The 21,527-nt window shown below is 57.2% G+C and overlaps 8 protein-coding genes across 8 annotated transcripts; 4 read left to right on the top strand and 4 right to left on the bottom strand.

The window, feature by feature from the left end:
- Window positions 1-210: 210 nt before the first annotated feature.
- BCV69DRAFT_296182 (carbonic anhydrase) lies at window positions 211-1,100 on the bottom strand (the record flags this gene model as incomplete). Its single annotated transcript, XM_025493979.1, has 3 exons — window positions 211-277; window positions 359-671; window positions 755-1,100. The coding sequence occupies 3 exons, from the start codon at window positions 1,098-1,100 to the stop codon at window positions 211-213; spliced, it is 726 nt and encodes a 241-aa protein (XP_025351033.1).
- A 566-nt stretch (window positions 1,101-1,666) lies between these two features.
- Window positions 1,667-4,508, top strand: BCV69DRAFT_296181 (hypothetical protein; the record flags this gene model as incomplete). The annotated part of the gene is made up of 2 exons (XM_025493978.1): window positions 1,667-2,736; window positions 3,908-4,508. The coding sequence occupies 2 exons, from the start codon at window positions 1,667-1,669 to the stop codon at window positions 4,506-4,508; spliced, it is 1,671 nt and encodes a 556-aa protein (XP_025351032.1).
- Window positions 4,509-5,091: 583 nt separating this feature from the next.
- BCV69DRAFT_291824 (mitochondrial carrier) lies at window positions 5,092-6,679 on the top strand. Its single transcript, XM_025493770.1, has 2 exons — window positions 5,092-5,656; window positions 5,735-6,679. The coding sequence occupies exons 1-2, from the start codon at window positions 5,218-5,220 to the stop codon at window positions 6,343-6,345; spliced, it is 1,050 nt and encodes a 349-aa protein (XP_025351031.1). The 5' UTR covers window positions 5,092-5,217; the 3' UTR covers window positions 6,346-6,679.
- On the top strand, window positions 6,454-7,311 carry BCV69DRAFT_12702 (hypothetical protein). The gene has a single exon (XM_025489187.1). The coding sequence runs from the start codon at window positions 6,563-6,565 to the stop codon at window positions 7,109-7,111; it is 549 nt and encodes a 182-aa protein (XP_025351030.1). The 5' UTR covers window positions 6,454-6,562; the 3' UTR covers window positions 7,112-7,311.
- Window positions 7,312-7,427: 116 nt separating this feature from the next.
- Window positions 7,428-9,107, top strand: BCV69DRAFT_275276 (hypothetical protein; the record flags this gene model as incomplete). The annotated part of the gene is made up of 1 exon (XM_025491070.1): window positions 7,428-9,107. One exon carries the CDS (start codon window positions 7,428-7,430, stop codon window positions 9,105-9,107), a length of 1,680 nt encoding a protein of 559 aa, XP_025351029.1.
- A 372-nt stretch (window positions 9,108-9,479) lies between these two features.
- Window positions 9,480-13,332, bottom strand: BCV69DRAFT_279779 (phosphatases II). The gene has a single exon (XM_025491372.1). The coding sequence runs from the start codon at window positions 13,061-13,063 to the stop codon at window positions 9,854-9,856; it is 3,210 nt and encodes a 1,069-aa protein (XP_025351028.1). The 5' UTR covers window positions 13,064-13,332; the 3' UTR covers window positions 9,480-9,853.
- Window positions 13,333-13,978: 646 nt separating this feature from the next.
- Window positions 13,979-14,960, bottom strand: BCV69DRAFT_279777 (hypothetical protein). Its single transcript, XM_025491371.1, has 3 exons — window positions 14,875-14,960; window positions 14,279-14,696; window positions 13,979-14,124 (listed from the first exon to the last, which is right to left on the bottom strand). Exons 1-3 carry the CDS (start codon window positions 14,892-14,894, stop codon window positions 14,077-14,079), a joined length of 486 nt encoding a protein of 161 aa, XP_025351027.1. The 5' UTR covers window positions 14,895-14,960; the 3' UTR covers window positions 13,979-14,076.
- A 375-nt stretch (window positions 14,961-15,335) lies between these two features.
- Window positions 15,336-21,386, bottom strand: BCV69DRAFT_279776 (hypothetical protein). Its single transcript, XM_025491370.1, has 2 exons — window positions 20,626-21,386; window positions 15,336-20,536 (listed from the first exon to the last, which is right to left on the bottom strand). Exons 1-2 carry the CDS (start codon window positions 20,987-20,989, stop codon window positions 15,576-15,578), a joined length of 5,325 nt encoding a protein of 1,774 aa, XP_025351026.1. The 5' UTR covers window positions 20,990-21,386; the 3' UTR covers window positions 15,336-15,575.
- Between the last annotated feature and the right edge of the window lie 141 nt (window positions 21,387-21,527).

Here is a 21,527-nt window from a genome sequence, read left to right as displayed (position 1 = left end):
CATTTTGGCAATTTCACGAGATCGCTGCGACGTGGGTAATGCGGTGAACGTGGGGGTAGACGAGGAGGGAATGGAAGCGGTGGACCCGACGGAAGTTGCGCGGCACAGGCGTAGTATGAGAGAGTGCAACCTCTTCGAATCGCTCCTGCTCTTCGCTTTGAGGGCGAGTCTATGGAGTCTATTGCGGCTGGTGGGAATGGACTGTAGCGTCTAGCTAGGAGGTGCAACAGAGACGTTGAGATCGTGAAGCTTGCCGGTGGAGATGTCGTGGACCCATCTGATATAGAGCAAGAAAGCGGCGCATATTGTCAGCTTGAGAGCAATCGATCTGGCCCTTTTCCTCTCGCTTTCTACTCACCCATGCAGCCTGACCTTCTTGCACACCTTTCCAGGGACCAGTGTGCTCTCTCCCGTCGTCCAATTCCTCTGAATCACCTCGCTCGCCTTGAGGTTCTCCAACTGCTTCTTGACATTTTCGGTGGTGAGCTTCTTGACGAAAGCGGGTGGGCTGAGCTCTTCTGTAGCCTCCTGCTTGATCTGGTAGGCGTGCTTGGTCAATGGGACGAGGTAGCGGCCAAGCGAGGAGGAGGCTGTCTCGGCCGGGGGCCCCGAGGAGGCGCCGGCAATGGCTGCACTGACACCACCGCAGGAGGTGTGGCCAACGATGATCACTGGTAGGGGCAAGGAGTCAGGAGAGGCAGCAGCATAGCGTCAGGAAGTGACACCCTGATCCAGGTATCCTCGGGCAACTCACCATCCTCTACACCGAGAGCTTCGATGGCAAAGGTGAGCGCGGCGGCAGCGCTGTCATCCTTTTCATTCCACTGATTGGCTACATTCCTGATGGTGAAGATCTCTCCAGGGTACGTCTGGCATACGGAGCCCTCTGGCACTCGCGAGTCGGAGCAGCCAATCCAGCACACCGTGGGCTTCTGACCCTTGGAAAGGGTTTTCAGCAGCTCGCGATGGTCACGCTCGAGACCCGTTGCGAACTTCTGGTTGCGCTCCAGAAGACTGGTGAGGACATCGCTGAGCAGAGGGTTGACCTCACCCATGCTATCGGAGAAGTCAAAGTTGACATCGGAGGTCGGGAAGGGCATCTTGGAGGGTGATGAGGTGGAGAAGGGGGCAGAGCGTTGGTGGGTGGTGGTGATAGTAGTTGTGGTAGAAGTTGTTGGGGTAACGCGGGCCAGACGATTGGACGATGCGAAGATGTGTCGAGGTCTTGCAAGCTGGAAGAGGGATGGTGTGGTGGCCCGAGGGAGGGTGCTGAGCATGGGTTTGGGTAAAAGCAGAGGGGAAAGGGTAGGAGGGAAGGGTGACGTCGAGGGCGTTGGTTATCAGAAGCTTGGAACTCGGTGAGGGTGAGGAGTGCCAGTGTCCTTGGGGCGGCCTTTGGTGCTGCACACTGGTGCTGCACTGACCCTTTGCTCCCTTGGCTTGGCTCCCGACTGTCGTGCGCTTGGCGGCGATTTGAATTCCTTGCCCTTATCGCCTTCGCAGCAAAGATCACACCGCGATCCACTCCACTCGCGTCGGAGTTGCAGCACTCGATCGATCGCGCCAGCCCTTTTCCGCCGGAGCCTTTTTTGTATTCTGCTCAACGCTCATTGCACTCGCGCACCTTCCTACCTCACCCACTGTTTCTACACCTTGGCCATTCATCATGTCCTCTTATTCACATTCTGAGACGGGTAGTGGAGACGAGAGACCTTCCAGTCGCGGATCCTGGGACTCTTTTGCCTCAGACGAGTACGTGGGCAGTGCCGATTACCGCCGAGACAACCTTAGGGCGAAGGCAATCTTCGTCCATGGAATGCAACACACTCAGTGTCCACCTCGCATTCGCGCCTTCATCGACTTGCTGACACGCAATCTCGATATCGAGGCCATCAGAGCGGTTGACGTGGAAGCCGTTTCCGCTTTGGTCATCTGTCCGCAGCGAGACACTGCCGCCGCCCTCGCCAGCCAAGTGCGAAAGTATCGCTACGAGAACAAGGCAGAATGGATGAAATTCCACGAGCTCATTTTTGCTGCCTTAGCTCACCCCTCTATCGCCCGATGCGAGAAGCAGACATTTGACGTCGAACTAGGGCCCAGCAGCGACCGTGTCCGGTACCTCGCGCCGCCGAAGCCAGACCTTGTCTTTGGGCTCGCCTGTCCCGATTACCTACACCGAGCGCCATCCTCTTGTCTCGATCACTTGTTCCTGGTTGCGATCAGGGAGCGCGGCATCCAGGCCTTCCCCGTCGTGTCTAAGAATTACACAGGTCCGGCCTTTCCTTGCGTTCTATTCGAGGCCGCGACGAACTTCGATAGACTGATGACCGCGGAGAATCGAGCAGCTCATGGCGCTGCCAAGGCACTGGCATTGATGCAATCCCTCAGAGAGAGCTACTACCACACGGTCGGTACACACATCTCTGCTCCTTTGCCTATGGTCGTGATCTGCTCACAGGGCGATGTATACGAGGTCTTCATCGCTTTTGTCCTTCAGAAAGAGGAAGTAACAGTCTCCACACATCCATATGCAGCCTTCCTCGACATACCTTATTCCAAGCCTGGAGTGCACCTGGTCAAAATCTGGTTGGGAAATGTTGACTCCACAAAGATGGTCTATCAATTGCAGTTGCTCCTACAAAGGCTACTGCATTGGATTTTGCAGGTATGGCGGCCCACCATAATGAGCATGCTGGAAACCATCAAGGCCAGTATGTCACACAGCGAAAGTCTAAGGTACGCATAGTCCGCATCGTCTTCCCGTCCATTGCCATCTCGCGTCGAGCCACCAAACTCCGCCCTACTTCCGTCCAAGGCTCGCTTACACACTCTGCACGCGTGAGGCCATCGGAACGGAACCTTGGCCATGTCAGGTACCACTCAAGATGTCAGGGACCACTCACGATGTCAGCGTCACGTGGGTGGTGCCTGACCGCGGTCGCCCTCGTGGTAGCAACGAGTCACTCTTCTCTTCTTCATCTCTGCCACGCTCTTCGTCTAAGAAGGCCTTTCGTAGCTTACCACTGCCGTTGTCACCATACTGTACTTTTCCTTCCATGCCACTACTTCTGCAAGTCCCATGATAGCATACGTCCCCATACCATTCATCGTGTCACTGACGCATCCCTCTTTCCTACCTTACGAGCCTCTCCCGACCCCTCCATGACGCCAGTACACCAACTCTACGACCCTAGCCTGTCTAAAGTCCTCAGAACCGCGCTCTGACATTGTACATCAGCTTACAGACCTTCAAGACGTAACTACAGGCCATTCTCAGCCTTGTGTGCAAACCTGGCTACAGTCATGGCTCTCATCACGGCTGCAGCCATCCCTCGGGTCACACTATCATTGGCACTGGCCCAATGGAGCCATGGCGTATGGACAGATTACTGCCGAGGACGCAAGGTCCCTTCAGTCGATACCTACAGCGACGTACTGTCACGATGCTAAGGGCCGCTTGCCCGAAGATCCTTCATCGACACCCTGACATGCAAGCTTGGAAGGCAAGCACTCCACACTGGGTGAGATACCCTCTTCATCTCTAGTCAACAACCCATGAACAGGCAGTTTCGCTCTCCTCCGACGGCACAAGAGGCAACATCCACAGCAATGCGCTTGGTAACGACGGACTACGATACGCATGTGCTAAGCGTAGCCGCTCTTCGCTTTTCCCTAAGGACTGGCGATCAGAGGCACCCCTCTCAAAACACCTATGAGAAGAAGTACAGCCAAGCTGGTGCCCGTACTTCAAAGTAGCCTTGCATCCCTGCGGCCTCCCGTTGTACCTAAGTCCCTCTTCACTCAAGTCCTCTGGCCGAGGCATGACTGCCGGCAGAGCTCCTTCGGGCGTCTCAAGAGGATCCACTAGCGGCGCTCACGCCTCTCGCCCATCCTCTCATCCATCCAGTAATGCCTTCCGCGCCTCATCCACGCCGAGTGGCCATCCGAAGACGTTCAATTACCGTCGAGACAACCTGACGTCGGCGTCGATCTACATCCACGTCCTCCAGGAAAGACAATTGCCGTTTGAGATTCGAGCCTTTGTCCACGCCATCAGTCACGACATCGAGACCGATGCCCTCGCGGCGGCGCATGCGCCGACACTCCCGTGGCGAGATTCTGTGGTCGCCTTGGCGGGCCAGGTGGCACAGTATACTCTGGAGCACGAGTCGACTTGGATGGAGTTCAATCGCCGCGTATTTAGCATCCTCGAAAACGAATTGCTAAAACGCTGTCAAGACATCCAATTCAATGTCCAGGTAGGTCCAACCGCCCACCGCCGGCATACCCTGGCGACGCCCACTCCCGACCTCGCCTTTGGGCTCCCAACAACCAGGGAGGATGAATCCCGTGGAGGTCTTGCCAGAGACTTCCTGTTGTGTATCCCCGAGCGCTTTGGCATTCGTCCATTCCCATCTACCTCACCCAATACGCCGGACCTCGTCTTTCCTTGCATCATCTTTGAGGCCAAGTCAGAGCTCGGAAGCATCTACGAGGCGCAAAATTAGGCAGCCCATGGAGCTGCCAAGGCCCTGGCTATGGTGTGGACTCTCGTAGACCGTCACAGACAGTCACTGACTGCCCAAGCCAGCCTCCCACGGAGTCTGCCAGTGGTGGTGATGTGCTCCCAAGGAGGGTGGCTCGACGTCTATTCGAAGCAAGAGAGGCAGATCTGTCTCAGCCACTCAGTATATCGCCCATGCCCTTGTATCTAGTACTCTTGATAGCAGACGTCTGTTCCTCTACAAGAGATCAAGTCTAAGTCCACTCGCGATATACCCAGCGCACCAGAGCACAGCATGTACTACAGCAAAATTTTGTCTTCCCTGCCAAATGTTTTCTGCCACAACTACTCAATCGACTGAGCTCCTTTACCAAGAGCGCAATACAATGTTCTTATCCCCATGATCTCAAGTCTTCCACTTGATCATGACAGGCCTAAATGAGGCTCGCTAGATGAGCTCCTAGCCCTATGACTCGCGTAGCTCTTGTAGTTGTACAGACGCCGATTCAGACTCCGTCCGGACCTGCTGCCCCCGCCCCGTCCATTGCACGCGAAGCTTTGCCCATCCGGAAGAATCCAATCCCTCACTAGCACGACCGCATCATCCAGACTACCTGTTTGTCTCCTAGCTCTCCCAACACCTCTAGCCTTCGATTCGTAAAGCCTTCGTCACCACTCCCTGCCTTCCCATTCCAGTCGCCTGACCTCACTGCATGGCCTCTTCTTCCACCGGCGCCGGCGCCGCGCCGGGGCCTGCCTCGCCTACTGCTACCTTCACCAAGCCGGCTCCGGCTCCCCTCTCCCTTGCCGAGTCCTTTGTCATGGGAGCTCTAGCAGCGTGTACAGCAGTTACGGTGACAAATCCATTCGAAGTGGTCAAGACGAGGATGCAGCTGTATGGAGAGCTGGGCACAAAGGGAGGCTATCAGTCGCCCTTTAAGGTTTTTGGAGAGACGGTCAAGCACGAAGGTGTGAGGGGGATTCAGAGGGGGTTGGGACCAGCATACGTATACCAGATCTTGTTGAATGGATCTAGGCTTGGATTCTATGAGCCGTTCAGGGTGGGATTCAATCGGCTTGCTGGCAAATCTAAGACGGAGGTGTGGGCGATTGGAAGTCTTGCGGCAGGTGCAAGCTCTGGAGTGGTAGGAGGTAAGTAGGAGGCAAGTCCGTAGGCCAAGGAGGTACAGCGACTGACAGCATGACGATTCCACCTTTGATTCTCAATAGCTGTCCTGGGTAATCCCTTTTTCCTGGTCAAGGCTCGGTTGCAGGCCTACTCCCCGCACCTGGACCCTGCCTCTGCAAGACACAAGTACACAAGTACCTTCAATGGTCTCTCTACGATTGTGAAAGCAGAAGGCGCTCGTGGTCTCACACGTGGCTGGACAGCAGCCGTTCTCCGTACAGCAATGGGATCTACTGCTCAGCTTCCCGCCTACAATCTGGCCAAGAGCTACCTGTCCAACCTCAAGCCAGAGGATACCTTCACATACAATCCTGCTCTGTACCTAGCAGGTAAGCCAAATAGCTTCTGGACCTACCTCGCCTCGTCCATCTTCTCTGGTCTCTGCGTCTGCGCGGTGATGCAGCCAGCTGATACGGCTCTGACTAGGATGTACAACCAACCTGTGCGGATCGATGAGAAGACGGGCAGGACAGTAGGCACTCTGTACAAGGGTCCATTGCACTGCTTGTACCTCACTGCCAAGGCCGAGGGACCACTGGCGTGGTACAAGGGCACGACGGCGCACCTGGCAAGGATAGCACCGCACACCGTGCTGACATTGGTGATGAATGAAGCCTATTCGAGGTGGTACCTGCAAGCGACGAGGGGTTGAAGTAGGGGTGGCAGGAGTTGCTCAGGGGTCGAAGATGGCAAGGAAGATTGCGAAGCTGAATAGGGCGGAATCCCACGAAGGAAGGTGCCCTCTAGGCGTTTCTTTCGGGTGCAGCAGGGTGGCAAGGCTGTAGCACACGGCAGATCGTCGAGCTGGGAAGCTCACTGGCATCTCTGAGAGTTGAGCATGACCTCATTTGCGCCCATGTGGACGAAGCATGAAAGAGAGATTCATTCGTCTAGCTGTAGGAATCATCAAAAGGCATCGCATCACCACCAATACGCGTCAATCTATTCTCTCTACATTGCCCATTTGGCTTGACGTGACGAGGTGCATTCCTTGGCCCCCGTTTAAACTTTTTGGCCGAGGAGGTGCTGCACGCAGAGGCGAGGCGGGGCGGTGGCCGTGGCTTTTCACTGTCGAGGTGCCCGAGTTTGGCCTCGAGCCACCCAGTCGTCGATGCCATCCGCGCCATCATCCATATCCCCTCTCCTCCTTGATCCTCTGCCCCTATCGCATTCATTCCTTTCCTCTCATCACCGTTCCTACCCTCCTTGTCTCTGCACGTGTCTCTCCGCCCCCATATCCATTCATCGCAGCAGGCAGATACCCCCCCTTCCCTCGCCCAGTGGCGAAATCTCCGCTCAGCCGCCCCTCGATTGCTGCGTTTCTGGTACCCTCGCAGTCATACGCCATTCATCTTGGCCCACCTCCCTCATCCTCTGCTCTCCTACCTCATCGCACTGTCCTTGCCCCCCTGATCTAATCAGATTAGCCCTTCTGCCCCATTCCCGCTACCCTTTCCCCTCCAGAGGCAGTAGAGCACAGGACTAGACTAGCGTTGTTGCCCCTCCCTCTCTTTCTCTCCTCTGGCCCGTCTCCTCCCTCCCCGGCCCACTTTAAGGGATCACGCGTTCCTCTTTAACAGCAGAACAGGCCTCTCCAACCTCTTCCAGACTTTCTTCTCCATCTATTCTACTGGATCATACTCAGCACGATAGCTTGCGCTCTCACCCGCTCTTAGCACCCATAGACGGCAAGTCAGTCTCTTCATCAATATCCACCACCACATCATCTCTACCATGCCCTGCCCATTTGCACGCTACGCTCCAGCTGCAGCGCTCGCTCTCACACCCGAGCAGCTTGCCGCCCACTACTCGTCGCATGCTTCACACCATCACCACGATGCCTCTCACGCCTCTTCTTCATCGCAATACCCCTTGCTCTCTGAGCACCTCAAGCACGCGACCGCAAAGGCTCACCGCGAGGTCGAGTCTAGCGCTGGTGTCAGGAAGCTCATGGGATTCGGCAAGGGCGGCAGTGTAGACGAAGATGACGGCAAGGTCTTTGGTCGACTGGACTACGTCAGATGGATGATCATGCTCGGTTGCATCTATGCTGCTCTCGAGTCTCCTCTCCTCTCGCAAGATGCTGCGCAGGCGCCGATGCTTGCTCCTCTCCTCGAAGCGGTGCTTCCTGATCAGAACGTAGCCTCAACGTCAACGTCGACATCTGTTCGCCTCCTACCCCACCTCCTCCGCCTCCCGGCCATTCTGCGCGACGTGCACGTTCATCTGCAAATTCTGGCAAGGAGTAGTGGCAACGAGGAGGGCGCTGGTCTCGACTGGGCCGAGCTAGTCGAAGAATCCAACGAGCAGATCCAGGCTGGAGATAGGGACATCTACGACGAGCTTGCGAGGTGCTTGAGCATCACGTCCCAACCATCTCTCATCGCAGCCGCACTGCCGTCCTCTTCTTCCTCTTCGCCAGAACTCACAACGCAGCATCTTCGTCTACTCTCACCGACCGAAGCAGAGTCCTCTCTAGTATACGTCAAGCGCTTGCAAGCCCTGCCTCATGCCAGCGGTGATCTCCTCCTCTCACACGCCTACGTGCGATATCTCGGCGACCTTTCAGGAGGACAGCACATCCGCAAGCGCGTCGAGAAGCTGTTTCCCCTCGACGACGACGCTCGCTCCGCCACCACACCAGCCGGCTACGAGTTCTACGACTTCCCAAGGAGCGAGGAGAATGACCAGGAGAGTGACGCGGCATGGCACCGTCGACTGAAAGACGCCTTCCGTGTCGCCATGGACAGTAGTATCGCTTCGGCCATTGCCTCGAGCGAGGTCTTCAACAGCCCCGGGTCAGCATCTCACTCTACCATCTCCCGCGTGCTCTTCAGGAGGTCAGCAGAGACGTCTCATGACCAGCTCGTCACACGGCTCCTCTCCGCGCAAGGCTCAGAAGCCTCCCTGGCATTCGAGCTGAACAAGGACCTCTTCGAAGGCCTGATCGGAGCACGACCCGTCGCCATTCTAGGAGCCATCCCGACTACATTGCAGCAGCAGCAGCAAGCACAGCGACCAACACCCTATACTGCCACGTCCGACTTTTCCCTCTCGAGTAGCTCCGCCTCGAGTGTCATGGGCGATGAGACGGATACGGACTTCTCTGCCTCCTCTTACTCTTCGGAAGACGAGTCCGCTGGTAGGAAGGGCGGGGAGGCGTACTCCCTCCTAGAGAAGCACATCAATCTCGCTCTCCACGCGTCCTCCTCCTCTCCCTCTGGCTCGGCATCCGGAGCAGCCCTACCGTCCGTCATCTTCGCCTCCGCTTCCACCACCGGAAAGACGAAAGTCTCATCTGGCTGCCCGGTCACCCGGGCAAAGAATGCAATCGCCGCCGCTTCGCCACTGATCGCCACGGCGCTCCTCGTGGGCGGGTCAGTCGTGCTGCTGAGGGCAGCTTTGTCTACTTGAGCTGAGCTGAGCTGAGCTAGTGAGGACTGGCGGGGGAAAGGGCTGGCCTTTGCCTCGTTTTCACTCGAAGTCGTCCTTCATCTTTCCTTCCTATACACACTCCTTCTGGATTCTGGATCCGCCACCCGTCACACGTCACGTCACCTTTTCCCCTTTCCCTCTCACCTTTGCCGCCTCCTCCTCCTCCTTCTCAGCCCATCCTCCTCACCGGATCCAGCAAGTAGACTTCCGGCGCGTATACAGATTCTTCTCCTTCTCCTTCTCTTTTATCCTTTCTCCTCTTCCTTCCTATCTGCACTTACCCCCAATTTTGTTTCTGTTATGTAGACACTGTATCATTTCTCCATCTCCCCGCTACTAGCCAGCTGCTAGCCAGCTGCCCGCATCCAGCTGCCAGCTGCTACTGCTTACCCTTTTACAGCAGCAGCAGCAGCAGCGGAACACTCCTTTCTAATGTATATGCTTTGTACGCGTACGCGATACGCGGGAGCGAATATCCGAACATCCGCACGTGATGCACGTGACTGAAGACGAGGAGCTGTGAATGTGTGAATGTGTGAATGTGTGTGTATGGGAATGCTTGGACGAGATGAGATGAGATGAGACGAGACATGATAGGATGACTATAAAGGAACAACACTGGACGCCGGACGCCAGACGTCGGTCGTCGGTCGTGAGCTTGAAACCAGTATAAGGAAGCTCGACGACCCTCTCCCTCTCTCTCCCTCCCTCCCTCTCTCCCTCCCTTAGGCCATCCCAATGTCCGCCGCACCCAGACTGCTTCTCCTCCTGCGAACATTTCGTCCCATTCGGGCCGCGGTACTCGTAGCTGTAGAGCTAGTAGGAGGTCGAGAGGAGGAGGAGGATACACCTCCTCTCCCCGTTGTTGCTTCCACTCCCATTCTTCCGCCAACTCCTGCTCCCGCTCCTCCGGTCTTGGTAAGAGACGCTCCTCCCCTCCCAACCCCGACTGCAGCAACCGCGGGTGCGAATTCACCCTGCACTACATCCGGACTGGGTCTAGCGCGCTTCAAGTTGGCACGTGCAGCGAGCATGGCAGCATTGCCACTGTTGGAGACTGGGACTGTGCTGGTGGACTTGAGACTGTTAGCAGGGCCGTTGCTCAAGCCTCCATTTCCACTTCCTGAAGCTGAAGAGGAAGAGGAATTGCCATTGGCATTGGCATTTGCGCCACTTCGACTAGTCTTGCGCAACGTATTGGTCAGACGATCAGAGGGTGCTTCACCTCTTGTTGTGCTGCTCGGCGCGGTGCGAGTGGTGGCAGTGGTAGTGGGTCTTACGCGAGAGGAGCTTGTACCATTCGTGGTAGTCGGCCGACTCGCAGCTGCGTTGGAACCACTAGTGGAGCGGCTGGCACTCGTTGTTCGTGATGCACTGGGTCGAACAGAGGTCGAGGGCATAGCTGTACCTGCTGTTGTACTCGAAACACCCATCGACCTGCCTGCACTCATCACCGGCGCGCGGATCTTGGCAGGACTGATCGAGTTGTTCGACGAAGGCGTGCGGCCAAAGGTGCGAAGGGACGGTCGTGTGGTCGTCGTCTTGTCCTCGGAGGGGTTGATGCCGAGCACGCCGAGGACCTCTGCGTCGGACTGTTGAGAGCTGGAAGGCAGCACTGCCTTGCTAGAAGTCGTGCCGTGGTCTGCTGCATTTGTCGACCACTGTCCACCGGCATTTTGAGGCTGTGGTGAAGAGCGAGGAGTGGGCTTGAGGTTGTAGGCCGCCTTGACTTGGGGCGAAGCGGCAAAGGAGGGAACACGGTTGGCTCTAGGGGTGCCAAGGGGCGAGTCGATTTCTTCGCGTGCAGAAGGAGAGGCTTCAGATCGCGATCGCTCGTGAGCCGGACGCACGACGGTGACCGATCGAGCGGGGCTGGCTATGATCTTCACGGAGCCAACGACGTCTTGACTTGCGTCCTCCTTCTCTCCTGGCGTCCGTCTCTCAGGTGTTGCGTTGTTCAGCCGCTGAGCCTCAGCGAGTACACGACTTGCAGTCGTCGTCGAAGTCGGTGTGCGAGCCTGATCTTCTGTCGCTGCCGTCTTTGGGCTGCGCGGAGGCGAGACAGTACCGGCAATCTTCTCCCAACTGTCGCGCAGCGAAGTCACACCGAGTCCACCTGGGGAGCCGGGTGTGGACTTGTCCTTCTCCGCATGCTTCAGAGAGCTCAGGGACTCCTCGCTGTGAGATCGTGGTAGCTCGTTGACAGAGCTTGAGGGCTGCAAGGTGGCAGAGCAAAGACGGCTGCTTGGTGCTTGCACAACGTTCGCAGGACGCTTACGAGAGGGACTGGGGCTCTTCCTAGGTTGTCCAACGCACGGTACGGGCTTGACGGCTGGAGCTGCTGTAGCTGGGATGACACGCGGAAGCTTCCTTGCCTGTGGCGTGACAGGGTCAGGAGATACTAGTCGATCTGCTCCATGACGACTATCATCAAGACCTTCCTCTGAGTGCCTCTTAAGTCGGCGCACCGCGCTCTCTACCGGCACACCCTTTGCAGCCATCTGCGCTCGCTCCGCCTCGATGATCTTCTTCGCTTGAGCCACAGCGTGATCCTTGACGCTCCATCTGATCCACTGGGCAAAGTTTTGGTACATGAAGTGTTGCTGCGGTCCCACTACGCAACCTGGCCTCATGATCCTCATGAAGCCAATGACTTCTGATGCGCTGAATCCATACCTCCAGATGAGGTAGGCGCCAATCAGCACACCTGTGCGACCCAGTCCGGCTTTGCAGTGAACTGCAATTGAACCTCCTCGCTGGATGACCTTGTGAGCCCGACGGATGAAGTCTCTCAAGATCTCTTCTGAGGGATTGGACCCGTCATCAAAGTACATGTCTACATGCTGGATACCAGCCTCCTCGAAGATGTCCTTGTCGTACAGAGGATTATTAAGACGTACCACGAGCTGAACATTGCGCTCCTTGAAGTACCTTACGGTATTTGTGATAACTTTCGGTAGCTTCCTACCCATCCTTGAGCCAGCTGCCGGCAACAGACCTCCATTCGCCTTGATCTCAGCTACGTACTCGCGGTCATTCGGACTGGCGAATGCGAGGAAGCTGGGTGTGATCCAGTTCCAATCTCCGTTCTGCACTTGTTCGTAATGCTCATACTCTTCGAGGCTGAACGTGGACAGGTCCAGCAACTTCTCCTCGATGGCACGGTGAACTCCGTAGAGGATGTCCTGTATTGTGAGATAGTAGTCAGCTCTTCCATAGCCAGCATCTCTGAAAGGCCTGAATTCCAGCTGACTGAAAGGATGGAAGGCATCGGCTGGCTCAATGTGATCGATGATCATCGAGTACATGGCTGCCAGGAGGGATCCGTTGGCCTTTCGACAGGGGTTGCTAGAGGTGTAGAATACAAATGCCCGATCTGCCAAGCTTGGATCGTTGAGTAGCTGGTGGGTGTGCATGCAGAAACGGTAGAAGAGGCCCACATTGAGTGGTCCCCAGTCCTCAAAGAAGCTGAGGTAGACGAGGTCTTCATCGATGTTGAACCAATGGTACTTGTCAGGGTACTCTGGGGCGGACTCTCCAGGACGCAGCTGCCGACTGGGAGGCTCGAAGAGAGCTGAAGCACAACCGTCACCTTGATTGAGATAGTCTGGATTGGGTAGCGTATCGGCGAAATAGGTGAAGTAGAGGCGGTGCGAAACATAGATGAGCCCCTGCTCGGGAGCCAAGGCAGGCTCAGAAGCGGTGCCGGCCTGCGAGCCTTGGGTGCTAGCTAATCCGAGATCCTCTTCGACCTCACAAGCCTCTCCATCAGCATCACTGTCGAGGAAATCGGAGTCGTCGGGACAGGTAACCAATTGTTGTTGTTGTTGTTGCTGCCAGTTCTGTGGCGCAGAAGATGAGGAGCCGGTAGCCGATTGGGAGGACGATGGCCCATATCTGGCCAAGTCGACCGCTCTTGGGCTGTGTGCGAGCATTGCGGTGTCGTCTAGTGTGAAGCCGGGAAGGGAGGGGTTATGCTGGGTAATGAGAGGACGTGGGTATGTATGCTGTTTGTATGCTGAGTGGACTGGGGTAGTCCGATCTATGCTTTGGATGTGACCGTGACCTTGGGCGGGGAGATGACGAAGGGGCAGCCGATTGCCTCTCGCCTATCTCTCTATGCCCTTTGCGATGCCCACGACTGAAGCTGGCAGTGGTGAGGAGCTGATGGTGTATGATCGAATCGGTGTGTGTGTGTACCAAGACGATGTTCGCCCCGCCTACTTTCCCCCCCTCGGTTGCTTCCACTTCAAGAAACAACACTCGGAGATTTCCAACTCCGCCTCCCGGTGCTTCACGCGACCCAGCCGACGGCTGCGAGTAGGCCAAGGTAAGTATCGCGGACGAGAGAGGCGGCAATGCATCGTCGTCATCATCAGCAACCACTCAGGCACGATATTGGTCACTTTAACTTCTACCATCCGCCGCACCATTGCTCTAGAACGCGTCAACGTTGCTCGTCACGTCAGAAGATCTGGCGGGGCTCACAAGGTGGGCTGTGCACAGGAGCCAAGCCCTCATCACTTTTCCAGCCCCTTATGCCCCGGAGCTCTTTCGCTTGTCCCTTCGGAAGGTAACAGTATGGATGAGAGTACGACAGACAGAAGGCAAGACGAGAAGAAGGACTGCTGACTGGAGATTGTTGAAGCAGGCGTGGGATGAGGTGGGCGAGGCAGCGCGATCCCGCCATGTAGACAGTCACATTCAGACCCCCCATCGAGCAAGACAGTGCGGCGAATGCCATCTCAAATCCTCCAAGACGCATATGCGACACTGCTTGTCTCACTCTTGTCGTAGTCTTCCCGATATCCGATGGTAGAAGAGATGAGATTAATGTAGATCTGACCCCGAGAGACAACCTTCCATGAAGTCCCATTCTCTCCATCTCGCTTCTTACTGGGTCAACATCTGACATCCCGACGTTGCCCTTTCATCCTGCAACAGTCGCCTACTTGAGTCCGAGGAAGGACTTGAGGGGCTCCCAGCCAAGGCTCAACTGCAAAAGGTGGAAGGAAGCAGGAAGAGGAAGGTCATGGTCAGTAGCGTATTCTCTCGCCTCGTGTCGCTTCAAGGGTCTTCCCTCCTCCTCATTTCGCTCGCGAAGTTTCTCTGCCCCCTTTTGTCGTGCGCTGCAGCTGCGAGACACTCACGTTGTAAGCACCGGCACCCAGGGCAACGGCGACGGTAGCAATGGTACCGACCGGTCGACCAACACCAAGAGTGTCAGCAGCTCGGATTCCAATTTCAGCATGAGCGACACGGGCTACGAGGAGCGTAGTGTAAGCGGCATGGGCGAGGTAAGTGGGTGCACCGTTGAGTTCAGCGAGGAAGATGAGGAAGAAGGCAAAGGGAGTTCCCTCGGTGAAGTTTCCGTGGGCTCGAACGGCACGCTGCAGAGCCTCCTCATTCTCGGCATCCTTGGGAGAAGCCTTGTGCTTGGGGTGACGGACCGAGCCAGCCTCACCCGTGCCGAGCATGACACCCGACTTGAGACGGTAAGAGACGACGTTGGCGGTCAGGTAGGAGTAGTAGCCTGCAAAGAGGGCAGAGTGGGCCAGAGAGGCCGGGCTGAGAGGCAGAACATGGGAGTGAGAGGCAGAGAACAGCAAAGAGTGTCAGTCTCGTACTTCAGCGGCTCAAGGTCGTTGCGGGCGGGAAGTGTGGAGGTGTCTGAGAGCGAGGCGAGACCCTCCCGGCGGGCTAGGCCAGCCTGCAAAGGAGGAGTACCAAGGAACGCTCAACTGACCTGAGTACGAAAAGAGGCATTGTGTATGAGTTCTTCTTTGGTTGAAGTGAGGGTATTGAGTCTTGATTGAACAAAAAAGATGTGAGTGATGGTTGGAAAGTCAAAGGCAATGGCGGACGAGGGTTCTGGTGCTGCTGCTGCTGCGTGCGTGCCTGTCCTGCCTTAGGGTCATCCAACCCATTTCTCTCGGCCGCCCGCCCGCTCGCCCTGCCTCGGCCTGGACCCGCCAGCGGAATTGCGTCACTCGCACCACGCTCACGCCCGCTCACACCCACACACGCCAGCCTCCACGCGCATCTCCTTCCCCTCTTCCGGCTCGGCTCGGCTCGGCTGAAGTTGAAGCTGCAGCTCCGGCTTATGGGACCAAAGGGGAGGGGGACGGGGGAGGGGCACTGGTAAGCTGGTGTTGTCGCATATCGCTCACCGTGCTCAGAGAGTCAAGCCAGGCCAAATCAAGTCAAGGCAGTCTACAGAATACGCATAGAATGGATAGGATCTTGACAATTCCATGTACGCACGAGAGGGAGAGGGAGAGAGGCAATCGACGCAATAAAGACAGCAGCGCCTGCAAGAAAGGGACACCCTCTTTCCTTCAACAGTGTGCTGGGCAATGAATGAAACTCATCGTCTCTGATCTAAAACTTGCACCATGGCAATATTGCCTCTGACTTGCCAGCACACCGCTAGTGCCGCTCGCTCGATCATCCTCTCATGTTCCTCAATTTGCTCGCAAATCCACCGCCTCCACCGCTCCCGCTCCCGCCTCCACCGCTGTTCCCTGTTTGGGGAGCAGGCTCGTAATTACCAAAGGCACTCTGTGATCTCACAGACGTTAGGCCACTCGAGGAAGTAGAGCTGAACACCCTCGGCCTCTCAAAGAGGTTCATACTCTTTCTCGGCTTTGACTCGTCGTCCATTCCCGTCTCGAGGGCATTGGTGCTCGCACGATGACGCAGAGGAGGTGTACCTCCACCCTCGTCAATAGCCTCGCCATAGTATGCGCCACTGTTGGCCAGTCCGCTATTGCTGCTGAAGCTGGTGGGGAGAGCCGAAGAGGTGCGCCTCTTGGCCTTTGTGGACGAGCTGTCGTTGTTGGAGTTGCTGAAGCCAAAGGGAAGCCTCAGCAGCTTGCTCTTGCGGTTGTCATCCTTGACCCCTCGCGTGGACATCTGGTTGCCCTCATCCTGCATCTCTTCCCGCTCCTCAGGATTGTAGTCACCGCCATTGGGAGTACCTCGGCGAGGTGTAGTCAAAGGCCCAAAGAGCCCTCTGGTGTTGTTCTGCTGTTGCCGTGGCAAGCTTGCAGGACTCGACACTTGCCTCATGCTGAAGCCAGCCTCATCTGTGCGCCGAGGGCTTCGATCGGGCCGGCCAGGCACTACACTGTTCAGGCTCATGACGCTGGGACGCCGGCTATCGCGCTCACCATCTTCGTACCCACCTCCTCCCCCTGGCGAAAGCAGCTGTTGCTGTGCACCTGGACCCTGTCCACCTGGCATCGAGCCGACGGGGGCTTGCTTGCGATGAAGTTGGCGCTGGGGTTGCGGACCAGAGCTGGTAGTCGTCGTGTTCGCCACGCTCATCATCGAGGGCGTACGACTGCTGCCAGGCGTTTCGGCAGCAGCACCTCCATTCGAGTACATGGCAGAGCCTTGGCTGCTGTATCTAGGATCGGCGCTTTGCATTGAAGCCGGACCGCCGGGGCCGGGATATGGACCTCCCGCACTGAATTGTGGGCCAACCCCGGCAAAGTAGCTGTTGGATGGGCCGCGACGATGAGTACCAACCAATGGAGACGTCGCCCTCTCTTCGGGCGTAAAGCGGGACTGCTTCCTCTCCGGTGGCAATGGCGATTGGAATGGTCCCATATCGAAGCGATTGCGCGAATTGGAGGACATTGGAGGCTGCATGTACAGCTCTCGAGGAGACTCGACTGAGTCTGCTCCGCCCAGCAGAGAGCTAGTGGAGCGTCGGGCTCTACTCAAGAGGCCGGCGATGCCTGGGGGTGGCGCAAGCGCATCATCGGCCGAGACTGACGTGCGACGAGCTCGTTGACTGTTCGAGTCTTCGGAGCGTCCGTCCAGAGGTGGGCTCGACAGACCGTTGCCTGCTTGGCCTCCTCCAGCGAGCTTGTTCATAAAACGCTTGAAGCCCCCCTTCTCCTTGCCTGTGCTGGGAGTCTTGGTGTCGCGCTTCTTCTGCTTGAAGTAGCCACCGTCATCTCTAGATGTGTCTCCAATGGGAGGGGAGCGGAGACCATCCGGCCGAATTGTATCCTGACGGTATGGACCCGAAGGGTCTATTGGGCTCATTTCGCCATCTCCAGGGAAGCCAAAGTAGGCCTCTGGAGACTGCGCTGGCTTACTGAGCTGCGAGGGAGAATGCATGGGAAGAGCGCTCCCGTGACCGGCCCGATGGTCGGCTTGATTCGAGCTAGCCATCGCCAGGTGCATATCAAGCATCGAGCCACTGGGCGCCAGGGAGAGCTGGGAGACTGTACTGGCACCGAATCCTTTCGGGGTACCTAGTGATCCAGATGCAAAGGCAGCGTTCGGAGGCGCCAAGCTTTCCGGAGTGGAAGGAATTGCAGGAGAGAGCATTGAGCCGGGCACGCCACGCAAATCGGAAGCGCTAGCGGTTCGACCAGGAGTGGAGAAGCCTCCTGGGCGTCTGGGCAGAACAGAAGCCATTGTTTGACTGCCGGGGACTGATGCGGAGCCAGGAACAGGCATCGCAGAACCCGCCATGTTGCGAATGGAGGGCGATGTCGATCCAGCATTCCTTCTCCTCGCTTCTCGGGCCAATGCCACGTCCTTTTCCCTCATGGTCTTCTCCTCGGGCCTCAAGTCTTCGTCACCAACGAGCTTCGCGGCTCTTTGCGGCATCAGAAGCGGCACGCTGCGATTCTTCGACATGCTCTTCTTTGGAATCGCGGCAGTTTCTGGGCTTCTGCGGCCACCGCCCCCTTCTGTTGACGTCGCCACTGACTCGCTCACAGAAGCATTGCCAGGCGCAGTGACGGATCGATCTCTGCGACCCGCACCCGGACCGCCGTGCGAGCGATTCCATTCGTCTTGAAGCAGCTTCTGTTCGATGGCGATGTACTTCGCCTGCACAGCAAGGAATTGTTGCAGAGTCCTCCAGCGATGAGAGGAAGCGGGAGGATTCATCTGAGTATGCAGCTTGAGCCGCTCGGCGGTGAGGGCATCGTGCTTGCCCACTCTCTTGACGCGAATCTTGGTACCAGTGCCCAAAGAGGTATTTCGAGACGGTCCCTCTCTGCTCGCAGCATCAGTACTACTGTGACCGGCGGCGCTCAAATCGTCGCCTGTCCCTGCAGAGCCCGAGTTCGGCCCAGTGCCAGTACCGCCCCGCTCCGACTGATTCCTCTGACCCTCTTCCCTCTCGATTCGCAATGCTTCATCGAAGTCTCGGTCACTCTCCCGCTCCCACAATCCGGGTCCCAAGACATCGACGTCAATCATGTCCTCGTCTCGCATCATGCATTCCAGACAGACTTCTGGGTCGTTGACGCTCCTACGTACTCCATCAGGTCCAATGAGACCAGAGAGGAGGCCATCAGGTCGTTGCTGCAACTCGAAGGGTGGCACAAGACTTCGCTGAGGAAGCATCCCAAGGTACTGCCGACCCGGCGTGGCTCCTTGCGACGGCGAAGGGAACATAGGGTAAGGACCATTGACACCGCTTGCCACATCGGCCCCACCCATGGCCCCCATGGTCATGTTGATAGCTCCTACGGAGCGTCGCTGGTCCCTTGCTTGCTGTTTTTGCAGCTGCTGGGTACTCATTGCGCCACTATTCGGTTTGGCACTCGGCGCGAACGCTTTGAGAGCCGCTGGCTCTCCACCGAGCTCTCGGCTTGCCTCTTGTCCAGCATTGCCATTGTCTCCAGTAGAGACCATCTGCAAAGGCTTGAGCTGCCCTCGTAGAGTACTCCTCCTAGCATTGTTTTTCGTAGAGCGCTTTTGCTTTTGCTTCATCCTCGCTCGCTCCCACTCAGCTCGAGCCTCGACCTCTCCCTCCGGAGGTGGACTGGGCTCTCTCGAAGGGGTGTCCACACTTGACACGGATTCAGCCCTCCCGCTAGGCTCTGCAGAGTCATGTCCAGGTCCTTCCACCAGAGCCGCTCTCGGCAGAAGCCCGGCTGTGGACGATCTTTGCATCCGCATGTCCTCCGGAGAGGGCGGAGAAGTGCTGACCAGCGCACCCGCTGCGGTGACATTGTGTGCTCCGATACCAGGACCAACGATGGAGGGCTTCAGAGCTGGCGATCCGAAGTTCGAGTCTGCAAGAGGTCTTCTGCGATAGTCTGACACAGGCGACGTCTGTGGAGGGATCTCTGGATCCGGAGCAGCATCTCTGGGCAAAGTCGGCGGGGCAACGTCGAGCGCCAATTCCGGCCGCCGACTCAGCGGGGCTTGTGCGTACGAGCCGCTGATTTTGGGAGGGGTCGGTGGTGGGGCACCTGCTGGGATTCCGTTGCCTTTGTCAGGCACAGCTGGGCCTACTGTTGTTGACTCGACTGAGGCCGGATAAGTGGGTGAGATTGGCGTTGATGGCTGAATTTCTGACTCGCGAGCGGCTGAGGGAACGGGAGGTTGTTCTTTGTTGCCAATAGACAATCGCGGAGACGGCTTCGCGCCGTTCATTGCTAGAGCAGGCTGTTCTCTACCGAGCTGTCCGGGAGCTCCAATCGATGATGGTCGGGAAGCATTGGAGCCTTGACCAGGCTGCTTGAGCTCCCACTCCTCAAAGCGTGAGCCAGTCGAAGGAGAGGCGCTTGTCTGACCTAGAGCAGCAGCGCCTCCCACAGGCTTGCGCTCTGGTCCCGCTTGTCTGGCTCTTGTGGTAGGCGGAGGTAGCACCGATGGCACGATGAGAGGACTGTTCTTGGCACTTGCGAATTGTTCGTCGATAACACTACTAGGTGGCGTAGGCCGGGTGAGCGGCTTCGTCTCCACCAATGGAGACGAAGTGGATCTTACGTGGCTCACTTGAAAGCCCCATGAGCCAGGAACAGCTCTCTCTGTCGAGCTTGCATACCCTAACGGAGAGCTTCCAGCGGGCCGACGCGAATCGTCGGTAGACTTTACTTCTTCGAACCTATCACCGGAGACAGCGCCTGCAATGCCTCTTCCTCGCGCGTCTCGCAATCCATCAGCACTAGGAGCACTATCTAGCCCGCTAGCAGCCGTCTGAAACGAGTGACGGGAGGCTCTCCTGGCATCGCGGTTTACGCTCTCATTTGTAAAGTGGGTTCCATAGCTATCACCACCCGGAGTCACTGCTCCCGAACGTTGTCCTCTGTCTGTTACCCCCGCATCATCTTGAGCGCCGAGAGTAGTGTCGTAGCTATTCCCGCCTTGACGACCCGAGGCAGGGAGCACAGGGAGGGGAGCATAAGCGTCGGCAGACGATCCGAAGTGCGGTATTTGGGAGAGGCTCCAGCCTGACAGTGCCGGAGCTTGTCTCGACTGTTGTTGGCCTTCCATTCGGTAAGGGGCCCTGGGAGTAGAACCTGTCGTGGAAGAGCCGGCTGGATCCGGTGTCTGAACCCCAGTCACATGAGACATTAAATTGCCGCTAGAGCGCCTCGAGTGCGTTGAGAAAGGTGTTGCAGCGCCAGGCGGCGGGCCAGAGACTGAAAATGGTCGAAAAGGGGAATGTGGATCAGCGATACTTCCTCCATGCGAGAGACTCGTGAGGGGGAGCAGGTTTGTTTCAACTCACAAGACGTCTGTGGTGTTACTCTACGTGAGGCCACCGGAGATGCGGCAGGTGATGCGGAGCCCATTTTACTGCTCTGGCCATTGTTGATCACCATGAAAGATGACCTTGGGCTCGACGGCATGCTCGAGGATGGATTTGCTTGTGCTTGAGGAGGCTGAACTGCCTTATCGAGACCCGATGAGCTGGGTCGACTGCCAGGCTCACGACGGAAGGGCTGGGAAGGACCCGAACCTGAGTTGGCTGAAGCGCCCCAGTCACCGGAGCGAGTCCAATCTGAAGAGTTCCTGTAGGACGTCGATTCTTGTGCATTACCATTGGGGTCGAAGCTCGAAATAGGGCGCGCACGCGGCGAAGGGTCAGCCATATTCAAGCTGGACCTTTCCGCGAAGCAGAGTGGGGAGATGATGATTTGATCTCGAAGGCGCGATAGAGGAGCAAAGTCACGGCAATCGGCCTTGTTTGATGTTCTTGAGAAGGTCGATGGGATAAAGGCCTGGTGCAGAGAGCATGCGCTATTCAAGACAGCATCGAGGCCGTGTTGCTGGAGTCGTCTCTTGCTGGGCCCACCACCACCAGTGGGGCCTCTGCTGTTGGTGCCTCCACTGAAGCGGCAATCTCCTCGTCACGCTCAGAGAAAGGTGACGACTGGGGGATAGACTTCCTCGAGGTCGCCAAAGTGCAAGGAAGAGAGATGACTAGGCCGCGGAGCCTGGCGAGGATGTCAGGTGAGATGATAGCGATCAGAAGGACGGACAGCAACGAGCGTCTGTCTGCCTGGCCGGGCAAGCGATGGTCTGACCGTCGGTGCTGAAGCGTGGCTGTGGGGTCTTCCGCCTCGCCGCCTGCTCCCCCGCGCGTCCTATTTTCTGGACTGGCGGCGAGTTTTGAACGCCGACGTCAGC

This window comes from Pseudomicrostroma glucosiphilum (assembly GCF_003144135.1).
Source record: "Pseudomicrostroma glucosiphilum strain MCA 4718 unplaced genomic scaffold BCV69scaffold_1, whole genome shotgun sequence".
NCBI classification, from domain to species: domain Eukaryota; kingdom Fungi; phylum Basidiomycota; class Exobasidiomycetes; order Microstromatales; family Microstromataceae; genus Microstroma; species Microstroma glucosiphilum.
This window is presented reverse-complemented; position numbering and strand designations above follow the sequence as displayed.

Excerpts from the sequence above, each read along its gene's own strand:
- BCV69DRAFT_279779 (XM_025491372.1), bottom strand. The coding sequence starts at position 13,063 with ATGCTCGCACACAGCCCAAGAGCGGTCGACTTGGCCAGATATGGGCCA.
- BCV69DRAFT_279777 (XM_025491371.1), bottom strand. The coding sequence starts at position 14,894 with ATGCCTCTTTTCGTACTCAG. Across the intron at positions 14,697-14,874 it reads ATGCCTCTTTTCGTACTCAG|CCCGGCCTCTCTGGCCCACT; the intron begins GTCAGTTGAGCG and ends TCTGCCTCTCAG. Across the intron at positions 14,125-14,278 it reads TGGGTGCCGGTGCTTACAAC|TTGAGCCTTGGCTGGGAGCC; the intron begins GTGAGTGTCTCG and ends CACCTTTTGCAG.
- BCV69DRAFT_12702 (XM_025489187.1), top strand. The coding sequence starts at position 6,563 with ATGAAAGAGAGATTCATTCGTCTAGCTGTAGGAATCATCAAAAGGCAT.
- BCV69DRAFT_291824 (XM_025493770.1), top strand. The coding sequence starts at position 5,218 with ATGGCCTCTTCTTCCACCGGCGCCGGCGCCGCGCCGGGGCCTGCCTCG. Across the intron at positions 5,657-5,734 it reads AAGCTCTGGAGTGGTAGGAG|CTGTCCTGGGTAATCCCTTT; the intron begins GTAAGTAGGAGG and ends GATTCTCAATAG.
- BCV69DRAFT_279776 (XM_025491370.1), bottom strand. The coding sequence starts at position 20,989 with ATGGCTGACCCTTCGCCGCGTGCGCGCCCTATTTCGAGCTTCGACCCC. Across the intron at positions 20,537-20,625 it reads AGTAACACCACAGACGTCTT|TCTCTGGCCCGCCGCCTGGC; the intron begins GTGAGTTGAAAC and ends GACCATTTTCAG.